Here is a 14,773-nt window from a genome sequence, read left to right on the forward strand (position 1 = left end):
AAAGATGAAGCTTCTAACTATCGCCCAATTGCACTCCTTCCAAAGCTATCTAAGATCATAGAAAGGTTGGTTAAAGGAAGGCTTGTATCTTTTCTGCTTAAGTACATAATACTTACTGAACATTAGTTTGGATTTCTAAGCAACAAGTCCACAAATGACGCTATATTTTCCCTCCTTAATAAAGTTTACTCCAGCCTAAATAACCATCATTCTACAGCAACAATTTTCTGTGATTTTTCTGAGACGTTCGACTGTGTAAATCATAAGATCCTAATTAATAAACTGCAGCAGGTCAATAAACTTGAGGTTCAGGGGAACATCTCTCGAATGGTTTAAGTCGTATCTGAGCAACAGAAGTCAACTTGTGAGGGTGGATACCACGTTGTCTTCTAGCAAGCCAATAGAATGTGGAGTACCACAAGGCTCAGTGCTAGGCCCCATTTTGTGTCTTCTTTTTATTAACGACTTTGCTAACATAAACATCAGTGGCAAAATATGTCTTTTTGCCGACGACACTAGCTTCACTTGGAGCAACAAGGACGTCACGGCACTTCATAGGATTATATCAAATGACTTAATCACCATTAAATCTTGGTGCGATTCGAACCTCCCGAGTCTCAACATTTCTAAAACTAAAGCTTTGTCGTATAAAAACTCGCTGCAGCCTTTTGTACTTAACAACACCACCATTGACGTCGTAAAATCTGTAAAATTCTTAGGGCTTATTGTAGACAATTCTCTGAAATGGGATATGCATATCGAAACTTTATCGAAAAAATTGAGCTCTGCCTGTTTTGCGTTAAGATCTGTTTCTAAGGAGCTTAACTTGTCAGTGGCTAGAACTGTTTATTATGCACTTCCGATGAGTCGCACCTCAGGTATGCTCTTCCATTCTTGTTGTGCGACTCAATTTGACCGCATTTTCAAGCTCCAGAAGAGAGCTGTTCGATATTCACTGGGACTGAACAGCAAAATTCATTGCCAGGACTTGTTTAAAAAATTAAAAAATATTAACTCTTCCTTCCTTATTTATATTTGAATCCGTTTGCCTAATACGTAGGCATGTATCAGCTTCTTAAGAAAGGCCATCTCACACTTATCCACTCAGGAATGCGGAGCAAGATCTTTATCTACCTACCCCACGCTCAGAGTTAGTTAAAAGTTCAATATCATACAACTCGAAAAAATGCACAATCACCTGCCATTTGAAATCAAATCCATAACATCATTTTCTTCATTTCGCAAAGCATTGAACTCTTATTTGCTAGACAAGGCTTTCTATGCCGTGAATGAATTATATTTTAATAATCGAATTTGATCTTGTAAACACTGGTCTAATGTTTGCTATTGCTATATTTATCAATGACACCGAAATACATTTATTTAGAGGTCATTGATATTTTTACTATAAACTAACTAAATATTTTTGAATATTATTTTTATTTTTTTTATTCTTTGACATTGTAAACATTTATATAAATGTTTATTTTAAACAATAAGACTGACAATATTATTTGTATAATGTTTTGTATTATCTTTTGTTTGTTTGTTTGTGTACCTTGTTTGTTTACTTTGTTTGTATATTTTACCTTTGTCTACAAATTGTAAAATTTTTTGACAATAAAGGCATTTATTTATTTATTTATTTATATGATTAGAAGAAAATATGTAAAAGTGCCGGTCAAGCTTAATCACGTGACTAAACGTTTCTTTGGTATGATCTATAGATTTAATCTATGATCAATAGTATTTTCCTTACATAAATAGAAAATAGCACTAAACAATCAGTCTATCAAAAAATTTTCATTTCAAAGTGAAATCCTAATTTCTCTTTACGCAAGTGTACTTGCAACAAGAGCCGAATTTTTATTCATTGAGAATACAATATAGATCCAATTAATTAATGACAAATGATGGCCAAATCGTCTAAATTAGTATTAAGTTCAGTGAAACGTGCCAACCGGCGAAAGAAAGTGATAGTGGCTGGGCTTTGACCAGTTATTTTTTGCGATTTTCACTTTTAGACGCGGTTGACATCGGCTGCGTTCCCTAATCACGATATAATTATTTCTGCCTTTCTTTTTTTTTGGTTAATAATCCATATTTTTATTATGTTCTTTAATCAGAGCGATGCGTGCAGCATACATGTCCGATTAAAAATATAATTCAAAGTTAATAAAGAGAACGTCAATGGTTTATAATAGAAGTGTTCTCGAATAGTTGTACACTCAAATGCAAAAAAGAGCAACATAGAGATTTTTGGTCAAATTTAAAGTGTTATTTTTTTGTTATATTTAGCCCTATGTACAGGGTGTCCCATTTTGGTTGAAATCATACTGTATCTCCGTTATTAGTGAAGATAGAAGGGTGCGGTTTGCACAAACCTGTGCCACTTTTTTGTCAAACTGAAGATGCCGTAAACAAAATTTTCATAGCCCTCTTCGTTTTTGAGCTACAGGGTCTTTTTGAAAATGTTGCAATTTTGGACACGCCCTGTATCTCTGTTATTGTTAAAGGTATTGAGACGGTAAAAACTGTTTATTCTAGAACTTTTTACGTAGAATACAGTGGCGTAGTTTGTTATTCTACGAAAAGAATATTTTTAAAGATATGAACTAAAGTTATGTTTTCTTAAATGGAATACCCTGTATATTTATAAGTTATATGATCTGGCTTGCTATAAGCTTCTCAGAAATATATAACACTCTATATTTATTTTCATTATTTAATGCAATATTTAAAAAAATATATTAAAAGATCATATTTATTAGTAGGCCATGATTGATAATAAAAGAAACTAAATAATTCTTAAATGTAATACTGCTATCTGTCTCTTGTTTTATTTTGAGAGCCACTAATTAATTCTTTGTATATTAGGGAAACTTAAATCTCTACCGCTATTTGTAAATCTTGGAAGCTATCGTATCGGAACTTTTAAATATTCCTTTAGCTAATTTACGTAAAATATACTTTCAGCAAGATGGGGCTCCCCCTCACAACTTAACTTACAACGAAAATATTTGAATTTTGTTAAATTATTTTTCCTCAAACCAATGAATTGGGACCAAGGTACCCATTTGATGGCCTCCCTGATTCCCGGATTTGTCCATTCTCGATTTCTGATTTTGGGGATTTTTGAAATATGAAATATATCGTGGCAACTAAGACAATGTCGAACACCTGGAAAATGCTATAATAATGCAAGCTTTTAGATATTTGCAAACCCTTCCCATTATAATAAATTCCGTTATAAAAAAAATATATATTCAGAGGTTGAGTGGTAATAGTTCAAAAGTAAAATATATCAATTCCAAATAAAATTTTAATATGTGATTGATTTTGTTATTTATCACGGCCTACTAATAAGAAAATGATATATTTTAAATATTGCAGTAAATAGTGAAAATAAATATAGGGTGATATATACAGGCCCGGCAATGGATTTCTAGGCATAGGAATTACATGCATTGGAATGAAACGCCTATAAAAAGTCTATGCTTAAACAGAGATGGACAACAACTTCCCCGTTTCCACTTCCACTACGACTGTCTACTTAGACAAACTCCAATAAGATAACAAATTTTGGAAATTCCGCCACCTCCCATCCACTCATGATACCCATCTCCCTGCCCTTTATTTATCGCCATTATTTTATTTCCCTTCCCGCGCCTCCGCACCTCGCTATTCCACTCCCGTCAGTTCATCACAGAGTTGCCAGGTCTACCGGTTTCGTCTGTAAGCTACCGATCTACCGATTTAAAGAAAAACCCAACGATATATTCAACTGCGTCTTTAGTTTTTACAATAGAAGCACTTTTAAAAAGCTGACTTATTTGACTAAAAATTAAGCGACTGCCGCGTTGGAATCTATATAATCTGACTTTATTATTGTTTCATTAAATTTTATTTAGTAATAACAGACATACAGGTCATCGTTCTGTCTAGTTGCAGAGTTACAGAGATATTCCTAAAAATCCTTATTACTCCTTATTAGGCGCGGGATTGGCGGCATGCCCGAAGAAGTTGATATCTTTTGAAAAGATTTTATTTCATTCATCTACTAAAGTTGAACCCATATTTTCCCCCAAAAAATGTAAACAAAAACAAAATTTAAGTTAAGAAACAACCTAAATTCGGACAATATTTAGTGATTTTCCCGTCAAAAAAATTTATTAATATGAAAAAAGAGTTGAGAGTTGCTACAGCTTTACCATTGAAATGAAATTAATTTTAGATATCACTGATCAAAATTTGTACAAAGGTAAAAAGTGACTGTTACACTAATTTGTGACTGCTATCCCTACTTGTTATAGTTTTATATGTTTTTATTAATATATTAATATTATTTAATTCAATATTTTTTTTTAATATCAAATAATATACCTAGCTATTTCTAATTCTTGTTATATTTATTATATTTGTATTTTATTTGAGTGATCTATTATTACGACACATAGGAATGCTAATTTTGGACTTAAATATTATATTTTATTTCGTTTCTGTACTTTTAATTTTTGTTGAAGATCTACCGAGAATTTTGTTCTCGTATGGAATTATAATCTAACAAACCCGGCAACCCTGTTCGTCTACTCCTTATAAAGTTTTTTTCGGCCTAATTCCTTTGTCACAGCCGCGGCTTTGTGAAGCGCCGCCGCCGACCGACTGTGTCGGGGCGACTGCTAGGAAGATCGTACAGTATTGCCATTTCATAGAATTGCACTTGCTATTTTAGAAATGATATCAAAGTTTTGCATGTTACTTTTCGTTTTAGAAAGAAGTTATGTGCCTAGAGAAAACATTCGTAAAATTGTTTCGTACTTTATTTAATATTTCATTAAGTAGGCAAGATAATGGGATTAGAAGATTTAGGATTTTGACAAGCCAACATAATTTCGATTTAATTGAATGGCAACACTGTCCGTCCTGTTTCTATTTTTTCGATTCTGTTCTATTAGTAGGCGGTAGCCCCCACACAAGCGTCTTAAAGACCCGCCCGGCGCCCCCTCTCGCAGGGGCTCTCTCGTCGTATCACTTCTATGATCACTTCCCCTATACGATGGTAGGGAAAAGACACTTTATCTGTCTCTGTTGCACTGCAGTGTATTTTGCAGCCTTACCATCTTTTTTTATCGCATTGAAAACCTTTTATTGCTAATATTCCTTTGCCAGTAGTGTATATATATATATATATATATATATATATATATATATATATATATATATATATATATATATATATATATATATATATATTTGAGAAGCTCACAGCAAGGCGGATCACAAGATTTATAAATATACAGGGTGTTCCATTTGAAAAAACATAATTTTAATTCATATTTTCAAAAATATTTTTTTCGTAGAAAAATAGACTACGCCACTATATTCTACGTAAAAAGTTCTACAAGAATCAGTTTTCACCTTCTCGATATCATCCATAATAACGGAGATACAGAGGCTGTCCCAAATTGCAAAATTTTCGAAAAGACTCTGTAGCTCAGAAACGAAGAGGCATATGAAAATTTTTGTTAATTGGCACAGGTTTGTGCAAACCGCACCCTTCCATCTTCACGAATAACGGAGATACCGTATGGTTTCAACCAAAATGGGACACCCTGTACATGAATTTTTTAGCAAACTGTACATGGTTATATCAGCTTTAATTCGTAACCTCAGTTTTTTGTAAACTTTAGTAATTGGCATATTATACAGGGTTAATTGAGGGGTTGTTTTTTTATCCTAAACTTAAAACACCCTGTGCAATAATTTCGTGTGTAAATTTTCCTAAAATATAATTTTACGGTAAGAACCATGTCTCCTGAGCATTTTGTTTTTTGGATCACGTCAATGCATGCTTTGGTTAATTTTTAAAAGCGAAATGAACTGATCACGATCAATTTGCAATTTTTTCAGTTATCATTACTTTTGATGTAATTTTTTAAAAAGACGAGATGGTTTTAATGACTATTGTCGTAACGTCATATTATGCTGCATCGGATACTCTATACTAAATTTAAAAAAAAACGTTAAAGACTAACGATACAGTCCTGGTTTTAATAAACATTAATAACGATAACAGAACTAACGATATTAAGGAAAACATCTGTAATACTGAACTATACAAATAGAATAAAAAATTGTAAAAAATACCCTAATACTTTGTATTGCCTCCCCTGGCTGCTTTAACTGCCTGTATATGTTTGTTCATACTGTCATTGAGGCTGCATATATCATATTGCTTTATGTTTTCCCATTCTTCTTTAAGGACCAAGTAGTGAAGTTCATTTAATGAAGCTGGTAACGCTTCACGACCTCTAACCCTCCTGCCAAGCATTTCTCAAACGTCGAACATGATGGGCAGTTCATAGTAGTATGCAGTTCACAATAACCACCAAAGCTGCCTTGTCATATTGAAAAAAAATTCAAAAATAAATTATAATTGAAAAAATTGTCCGGTGGTATGTATAAAAAAGGTGCCCGGTGGCGTAGAGGTACAGGCTCTCGTCTACCAATCTGAAGGTGTGGGTTCGATTCCCACACCCGGTATTTCATCAGCCGACTATTTTTATTAAAATAAAAATACTCAGTACCTAGGTCGACTCTAGCCTTAAATGAGTACTTGGGATTCACAATCCTGAGGTAATAATAGGCGGTTGAAGCGTAGTGCCACCGGCGGTTGAAGCGTAGTAAGCCACATTAACTTCCTTGTATACCGAACGGCTCTAGTATAGCAAGCTGTACCTTGCTACTCCCAAGGCGTTAAAGCGCTATATACGGGAGCTATTATTATTATTATGTATAAAATTTACACACGAAATGATTGCACAGGGTGTGTCAAAGTTAGGATAAAAAACAACCCCACGATTAACTGTGTATAATATGCCAAATACTAAAGTTTATAAAAAAAAACTGGTTTAAAAATTAAAGTTGATATATTTATATACAGCTTGCTAAAAAATTCATGAAAATAGGGCTAAAAATAACAAAAATATAAGATTTCTTCTAATGTTGTAAATGCTGAAAAAAAAGCTTTGGGGATATTCCGTCTTCCTGTCGTACACTACTAAAAATATTTGCACTTTTTTACGACTCACCCTGTATAAATTGTTTCAGATAAAACAAAAGGTCAATTAACCAATCATTTAAAATGTTAAGTGGGTACTATTACATTAGGCAAGCTATAAAATAATTTAGTAAGTATCTACTGTTAATAATAATTAGGTAATTCCGTCCTTATCTTATCACATAAAGTACCTACTTTAAAGAATAAGTACCTGTGCAATTATTTCGAAATTTTTGTGTGTTTAAAGATAAAGGCGTGGGCGAAAAATCAGATTAAATTAGTTATGTTTACATATTGTTTTTTTAATGATAATTAAAGGTCAATTCACAAGTCAGTCACGTTGACGTACCGTCTCAGTCTCATTCAGTCAACATCTGTGACGTTTATTCGTACATTCATATCAGCCAAGAAGTGTCGTTTTATTGGTGTTAGTTGAAGTGATTTCATCTGAAAAAATTTGCTGAACAAATAATTTTACAGTCGATGAATTAGTTTTGATTACTGATTGATTATCTCTTGATGAGGAAGAATAGGTGACCCGAAAGAAGAAGTATATTGTAGATTGTATGAAAGGGGAGAAGTTAATCACCGCAACCTTATACGCTATTATACAGGATGAGTTTCCTGCGATGTTCTCTATGGGCATCTCGGAAACTACTGGAGATAGAGAGTCGGTTAAATGGGGAAAGAATTGCAGTTTTGTGAGGTCATAAATGTGCACCCTTTAGATTTTTGAAAAAGTTCATGGCTTACTAGATATTTCGAAAAAAACAAATTTTGGCTATTTTAAAAATTGTCCCTAATTCCATTATAATCTATTTTAGACAAAAAGTGTTCAGATAAAAGTTGTAGATAATCACATTTCTAATGAGATTGTGTTCTTTGATCTTTTCTAAGGCCTGTCATTTTTTTTAAATGGAAACCATAGTTGGCCATGACTTCATAAAAAGCGCCATTTTTTAAGCTTTTCAGCGATATAAGCTGTAATATGTTTCTTTTACAAAATTACTGAGTTATAGCCAATTCTTATCTTTCTTGACTAATTTCACTTAGTTAGCCATGGAAACAAGTTCAATCGTCGTTGCTCTCAGAAATGTGAGATTGTCACATCCAATCTTTGTAAATTAAAATAAACAAAAATTGTAAATATATTTTTTTTAAATGAAGAAAAGCGTGTAGGATTATTGGTTCAACTTTTTTTGACCATACAAGATACATTGAATTTACATTACACAAACTAAAACTTAAAAAAATAATCAATACATACACTTTCATCAATACATACGTGTGTCATAATGAAAGTCATGTTGGAACCACTCTATTAATGCGTGAGTATCTAAATCTAAATTTGTTTATTTTAATTTACAAAGATTGGATGTGACAATTTCACATTTCTGAGAGCAACGACAATTGAACTTGTTTCCATGGCTAACTAAGTGAAATTAGTCAAGAAAGATAAGAATTGGCTATAACTCAGTAATTTTGTGAAAGAAACATATTATAGTTTATATCGCTGAAAAGCTTAAAAAATGGCGCTATTTATGAAGTCATGACCAACTATGGCCTCCATTTAAAAAAAAATATGTTTGTGTCATATATGTCAAAAATGACAGGCTTTAGAAAAAATCGGAGAGCAAAGTCTCATTAGGGATGTGATTATCTACAACTTTTATCTGAAAACTTTTTGTCTAAAGGGCTGATGAGTTACATGAGCTACATGATGAATTTGACAATTAATCAGGACTTCTCAGGAGATTGGATTTAGACCAGAAAGACATCCGATGTATCGAAAACCTATACTGGCACCAATCAGCACGGGTAAAATTAGCGAACGGCCTAACCAACCAAATTTGTATTCGCAGAGGAGTAAGGCAGGGGTGTATACTATCGCCGCTCTTGTTCAATGTATACTCAGAGGCCATCTTTCAGGAGTCGCTAGAGGACAGGGAGATTGGAATTAGAGTCAATAGAGTCTGGATAAATAACATACGATATGCCGATGACACGGTTCTGGTTGCGGACAACAGTTGGTTAGTCTGGTAGGAGACTGTAGTCAAAGAATGGGACTGGCCATTAACACAAAGAAAACCAAATTCATGGTTGTCACGAGAGAGGTGGATGAGTTTAGAGACGTCAGCTTAACATACGAAGGAAAATTCATAGAACGAGTCGAAAAATTCAAGTACCTGGGAGCTTGGCTTCACGAGGACTGGTCATCTGACAGGGACATTAAGTGCAGAATCGAGCAAGCCCGGGGCGCATTCTTGAAATTTAAGAAAGTCTTCACCTGTAGCGATTTCGACCTTGAGCTTCGGTTGAGATTTGTAGAATGCTACGTCTGATCGGTACTCTTCTACGGCGTAGAGAGTTGGACACTAAAAGCAAGTGCCATAAACATACAAGTGCCTTTAAAATACATGAAAGTTTTGTGCCCATTTTTCGCGCCAGTGCGCAGTGACTGTATTTCAAAAACTATTCATCTTAGTGATATACTTTTCTAATGAAACAAAGCTTTATTTTTTTACTAGAATCCAAAAATCAATTAATATATAGGGTGTTCCATTACAAAAAACATAACTTTGATGTGTATTTTTTAGGACACCCTGTAGAACTGTAGAATAATTTTAGAAAATGCTTTTTCAATTCTGTTAGCAAAAACCGTGTTGTATATGACGCGTCACTCTGTATAATTCGATTTCAATCAAAATTTCAATGGATAGAATAATATAAGTAGAATAGGTCCTAGCTTAACCATTAGATTTATTGATTTCAATAAATTTACTTAGAAAAAGAATTTAAAAAAATCAAAAAATGAAGAAGAAAATAATTAAGAATTTACTAAAATTGCTAAAATAAAAAATTAAAAGCAACAAAAAAAAATAGGTAAATTAGTATTTTATCTATAAAATTTTTAGTATTTTATCTATAAAACACATTACAGAAAGTTTCATATTAATACATTCTCAGTAATTGAATTTCGAGGTAAAAGTCTCTGGGCACTCCACTACTTAAGCCGTTGGAGAATTCCCATTCCAGGTTACGGGTGGAGTCTACCAGGTTCTTGAGACCCGCTTTAAGTTGGTTTCCACATGGGAAGCAGAACGGTTCTGGTCCAGTTAGTGGACTGTTCACTCCTTTTCTAGATCGTTTGTTTTTTCATTACTTTCTATCACTTGGTGAACTCCAGGCACACAAATTTATTCAGATTCTCTGGGCATACTTTTACCAACTTCAAATTGATGGTTATTGAGTTGATGGTTCTTAAGGCTGCTTGGCTATCGGATAAGATGATACATGGATGATGGTATTATACTCATTCTATCAATTAATAATTATAATTCAACCATCCTTATAACAAGGCTAGAGAAATACAACTATTTACAGTGACTAGTACTAGTTGTATAAGATTAATCTTCATTAAAATGATGAAATAACTCTATAAAGATTAAAAAAAAACAACAAACAGATTAGAAAAGAATGTAGGTTGCACTGCTATCCGGAGAAATCCCCAATTCCACTTTGTTTATTTCGTTAGTATAATAAAAAAATATAAATCACCCAAACCACGCAAATCGATACCAGGATTTAAATAGATTTTCGCTCTAATCTCCTACTGACAATGTGCGCGATCTATTTTTAACATCACGAAATATAAAACATCGTACGATTGCGAGTCACTGAATGCCTAGCGTTATAAACATTATTTCACGTGAAATATAATTCTTTATATTGGTTTTTATAAAAATAGTACTTAAATCATCAATCCCATTTGTTGTTTTTTTACCAGTAATATTATTATTATAAAATAAAAGAATACATCATTAATACTGGAAACCACAGTGATACGAAACATGTCAGATTATTGCAAAGTTGCGCAGTTTTTCATCAGGTTATTCAATCATTTCCAGTTACGATGTAGCCTCCCTCACATATTTAGATACTCTCTTTGTAGTTGAGCCCATTTTTGTCTATTGTTGGCTATGCGGGCCCAAGTTATCACTGCTAATTTCCTAATATCACGGTCCCATCTCAGGTTTGGTCTTCTTCTAGGTCTCTTAATTCTTCGTGGGTACCATGCTGAAATTTTTGTGGCTCATATGTTGTCCATCTTTCTTGCCAGGTGTCCTGCCCATTGCCACTTGAGGGATTTGATTCTGTGGATGACATCTATTACCTGGGTCTTTTGTTTTATCCACTCTATACTTTTACGATCTTTCTTGGATATTCCCAGCATATTTTGTTACATTGAGCATTGTGCGACCTGCAGTTTCCTTATAATATTCGTTTTAAGTGTCCAGGTTTCGCATGCATAGCTCAAACCAACCCTAATATGAAATCTTTGAATAGATCATGACTTGTAGCATACATTAGTCGACTGTTTTCTTCTTCAGATAAAGTGGCATTCTAGATTTGAATATGATTGAGTGTCTTCTATAGGACTTATTAGGACTTATTATTTATTATTATTATCTTATTAGGTGTCATGCATCATTGACACTTTTTTTCTTTATAAAGCTTCGCCCACACATAAGATTTTACTTGTGAGGTAAATCAGATTAAAACCTAGCGTGTACACTCCTTTGCCTGCGGTTTTAGAACAGCTTTTGATAAATACCATGGTAGAGGCATTGCTTTTATCAATTACCTACAGCACATTATATAGAGAAATTGAAAAGAAAAAAACAGGAAATTTTACTACAAAATTTTATGTTCTGTTAATTATTGTTGTCCAAAATTGTATGTTGCCGTCAAAATTACATTGCGACGTTCTTCATGATACCGATTTTATTGAAACTGCTGTTATTTACTAATTAGAAGACGTATACTAAGAAAATATAGGCCACTGTATTTTGCGAAAACAGCACGTTTTAACCATCATCAAAAATAGCTCAAAATAAGAGTTTATAAAATTAATTTTCGCACAAAACCAAGGCATTTAAGCCTTTAAAAGTGTATATATTCTGAATCTACATAAAATTTCCTACAAATATTAAAATTTTCATCAATTTTCAACGTCTTTGAAAATGTAAAAAAAGCCAAAAAAATGACAATTAATTTTTGGTCTATAGTCGTGAAAATTGGAAAATAAAGAAATGTCACCGATTTTGTTAAAACTGCTGTTATTTACTAGTTAAAAGGCATAGAATAAGAAAATATAGGCAATTGTAGACTTGTGAGAAAAGAATTTGGAAATTGAAAAGAACAAAATTGAAAAAATTGCAACTTGTTGGTGGCAGGTTCATTTCGCTCTTAAAATTTAACCAAGGCATGTATTGACATGATCCAAAAATCAAAATGCTCAGGACACATGATTCTAACCGTAAAGTTATATTTTATGAAAATTTACACACGAAATTATTGCACAGGGTGTTTTAAAGTTGAGGTAAAAAAACAACCCCTCGATTAACCCTGTATAATATGCCAAATACTAAAATTTATATAAAAAACTTAGTTTACGAATCAAAGTTGATATAATTGTATACAGTTTGCTAAAAAAATCATGAAAATAGGGCTAAAAATAACAAAAATATAACACTTCAAATTTTGACCAAAATTTTCTCCGTTGCGTTTTTTTTTGCATCTAAGTGTATAAGCCTGCAAGTATCATATTAAATATCCCTGAAAACACTGCAAACGCAAACAATCTGCTATGTATTTTAAATCCCTTTATAATTTAAAGGGCCATAAGTAAACGCCCTTTAAATGTGTGAATAGTGTACCTCCATATAGAACATGCTATACACTCAAAAAGGTCTAACTAAATCAAACCCTATAAAATACACTCTTTTTTACCTTAATTTTCTCATAGGTAGTGTTAAGTTCCAGCCGGTGCACGAAAGGGTTGAGCAAGGGCTCGGTGTCACAGTCTATCTGCGATATGCCAGCCGCGAATTTGGCATTCATTTCGGATGTATTTTTACTCACGAAAATGTCACACGGTACAGTCTAATGTCGCGAGCCGCAATCAAACATAATGCCGCGCACTCACTGCCTAGCGCGAAAAAAACAACACTGCGAAGTACTGTGCGATCGAGATGCAGAACAGATATATTCGTCCAAGTCGGAATCCTTTGGTGTGTAAATCAACGCAGCCGTGGATAGTACTCGAATGTGGTACACCTGGAAATGCGCTGTTGTCAGGTTTATGTGTTAAATTTCCTACTACCGTTAAGGGGGTAAACTTGATGTTAATCTCATTTGACGCAGTTTGGGTGATTCACAGTGGCGTGCCGTATAGGGGGCACGGGGGGGCGATTACCCCCTCCGCCCTTAGCTCTGACTGAGTGACGCGCCCTAGTGAAATCGTAAAATTGAACGTACAATCTAACTATTCTCATTCTACGATTACGTTATGGTCTAGTCTTCTTATTTGTTAGTATTTTCGACATTTTCCTGACCAAACCAAACACTACTTCTTGTAATGTACCCCACCCCGCCCTTTTACCCACGGAACGCTACTGGTGATTCAGTGTTAACAACCCTCAGCGGCTATACTGAATAATTTTCCTTTAATCTCTACAGAGTGGTCTGTGGTAGGTTGTCCTCTATTAAATTAAATTACACAATTTAATAGAAAATAAAATATTTTTGTATTTCTCTATACTTTTACGAGTTTACATGAGTTGGTTAAAATATACAGGGTGGTCCGAACTGTATTTCGGAAACTTCGACAGCATATTCTGCAGATAAAAATAAGTCAAAATGTTCATATAAATGTATGTCCTAAAATGCTTAGTTTCGGAGAAACAGGGTGTAGAACTTTCATTTTTATTTCGATTTTTTCCAAATAATTTCTGTATAAGTAATGTCAATATTTGGGTGAAAATTGATGTCTGGGAGTTTTTTGACGTGAGAAATTTTATTTTAATGTCAATATGACTCCTATTTGTAGGGGGCTCCACCTACATGTGTTTTAACTGTTTTGAAGGGTAATAACTTTTCGTCCGTACCTGTATAAAACTACTGAGTGAGAAAATATACATCCCCGTCACTTTTTACGCAATAAATGTCTCTTGCTAAAAATTACTACGACCCACCGTTCTCCAGATAATTAGAATGGAAGTAGTTAATACATGTCATTATTGAGAAAAAATAAACACGTTGAGTAGATAAATTATTTGACTGAAATAATAAATTTGGGAAATTTTATTTTTTCATCATAAATTTTTCTGCAAAAAATAACGATAAAACAGTTTCTGTTGAACTTATGGCACAAAAACATTTCAAATTTATGATTTCTATCTAATAACTACCGTATGATCGAAAAAAAATGACATCCAGTTGGCTGGGAAATGACGATCGATCATATTTCCCATATAAATTTACATATAAAATGACAGCGATCTTCATTTCATAGCTATCGCTGACGCCGTTTTTTTTTCGATCATACGGTATTTAGTCAACATGTTTAATTTATGTCAGTAATGACAGGTATTAATAATTTTGACTCCAAATATCTCGTAGATTTTTACCAAGAGACCTTTCTTACGTAGAAAATGTCGTAAACGTATATTTTTTTACTAATTTGTTTTATACAGGTACGGACAAAAAGTTATTACTCTTCAAACCAGTTTAAAAATCTGTAGGGAGCACCCTCTACAAGTAGATGTCATATTGATATCAAAATCAAATTTCTTATGTCAAAAAACTCCCAGACACCAATTTTCATCCAAATATTGACGTTACTTCATAAATTATATGGAAAAAATCGAA

The 14,773-nt window shown here is 33.3% G+C and overlaps 1 protein-coding gene across 2 annotated transcripts in view; it reads right to left on the reverse strand.

Annotated features, from left to right (window-relative positions):
• The window catches only part of LOC115877824 (lysophosphatidylcholine acyltransferase), a 70,659-nt gene extending 57,464 nt beyond the window's left edge, over positions 1–13,195 (reverse strand). For both annotated transcript variants that reach the window (XM_030894152.1, XM_030894151.1), the window contains exon 1: positions 12,854–13,195. In XM_030894152.1, the coding sequence (XP_030750012.1) occupies positions 12,854–12,964 (111 nt within the window). In that variant the 5' untranslated portion in view covers positions 12,965–13,195. The remainder of the gene's footprint in view (positions 1–12,853) is intronic.
• Between the last annotated feature and the right edge of the window lie 1,578 nt (positions 13,196–14,773).

Source organism: Sitophilus oryzae, unplaced genomic scaffold (assembly GCF_002938485.1).
Source record: "Sitophilus oryzae breed Bouriz unplaced genomic scaffold, Soryzae_2.0 scaffold_1499_pilon_pilon, whole genome shotgun sequence".
NCBI classification, from domain to species: Eukaryota; Metazoa; Arthropoda; class Insecta; order Coleoptera; family Curculionidae; genus Sitophilus; species Sitophilus oryzae.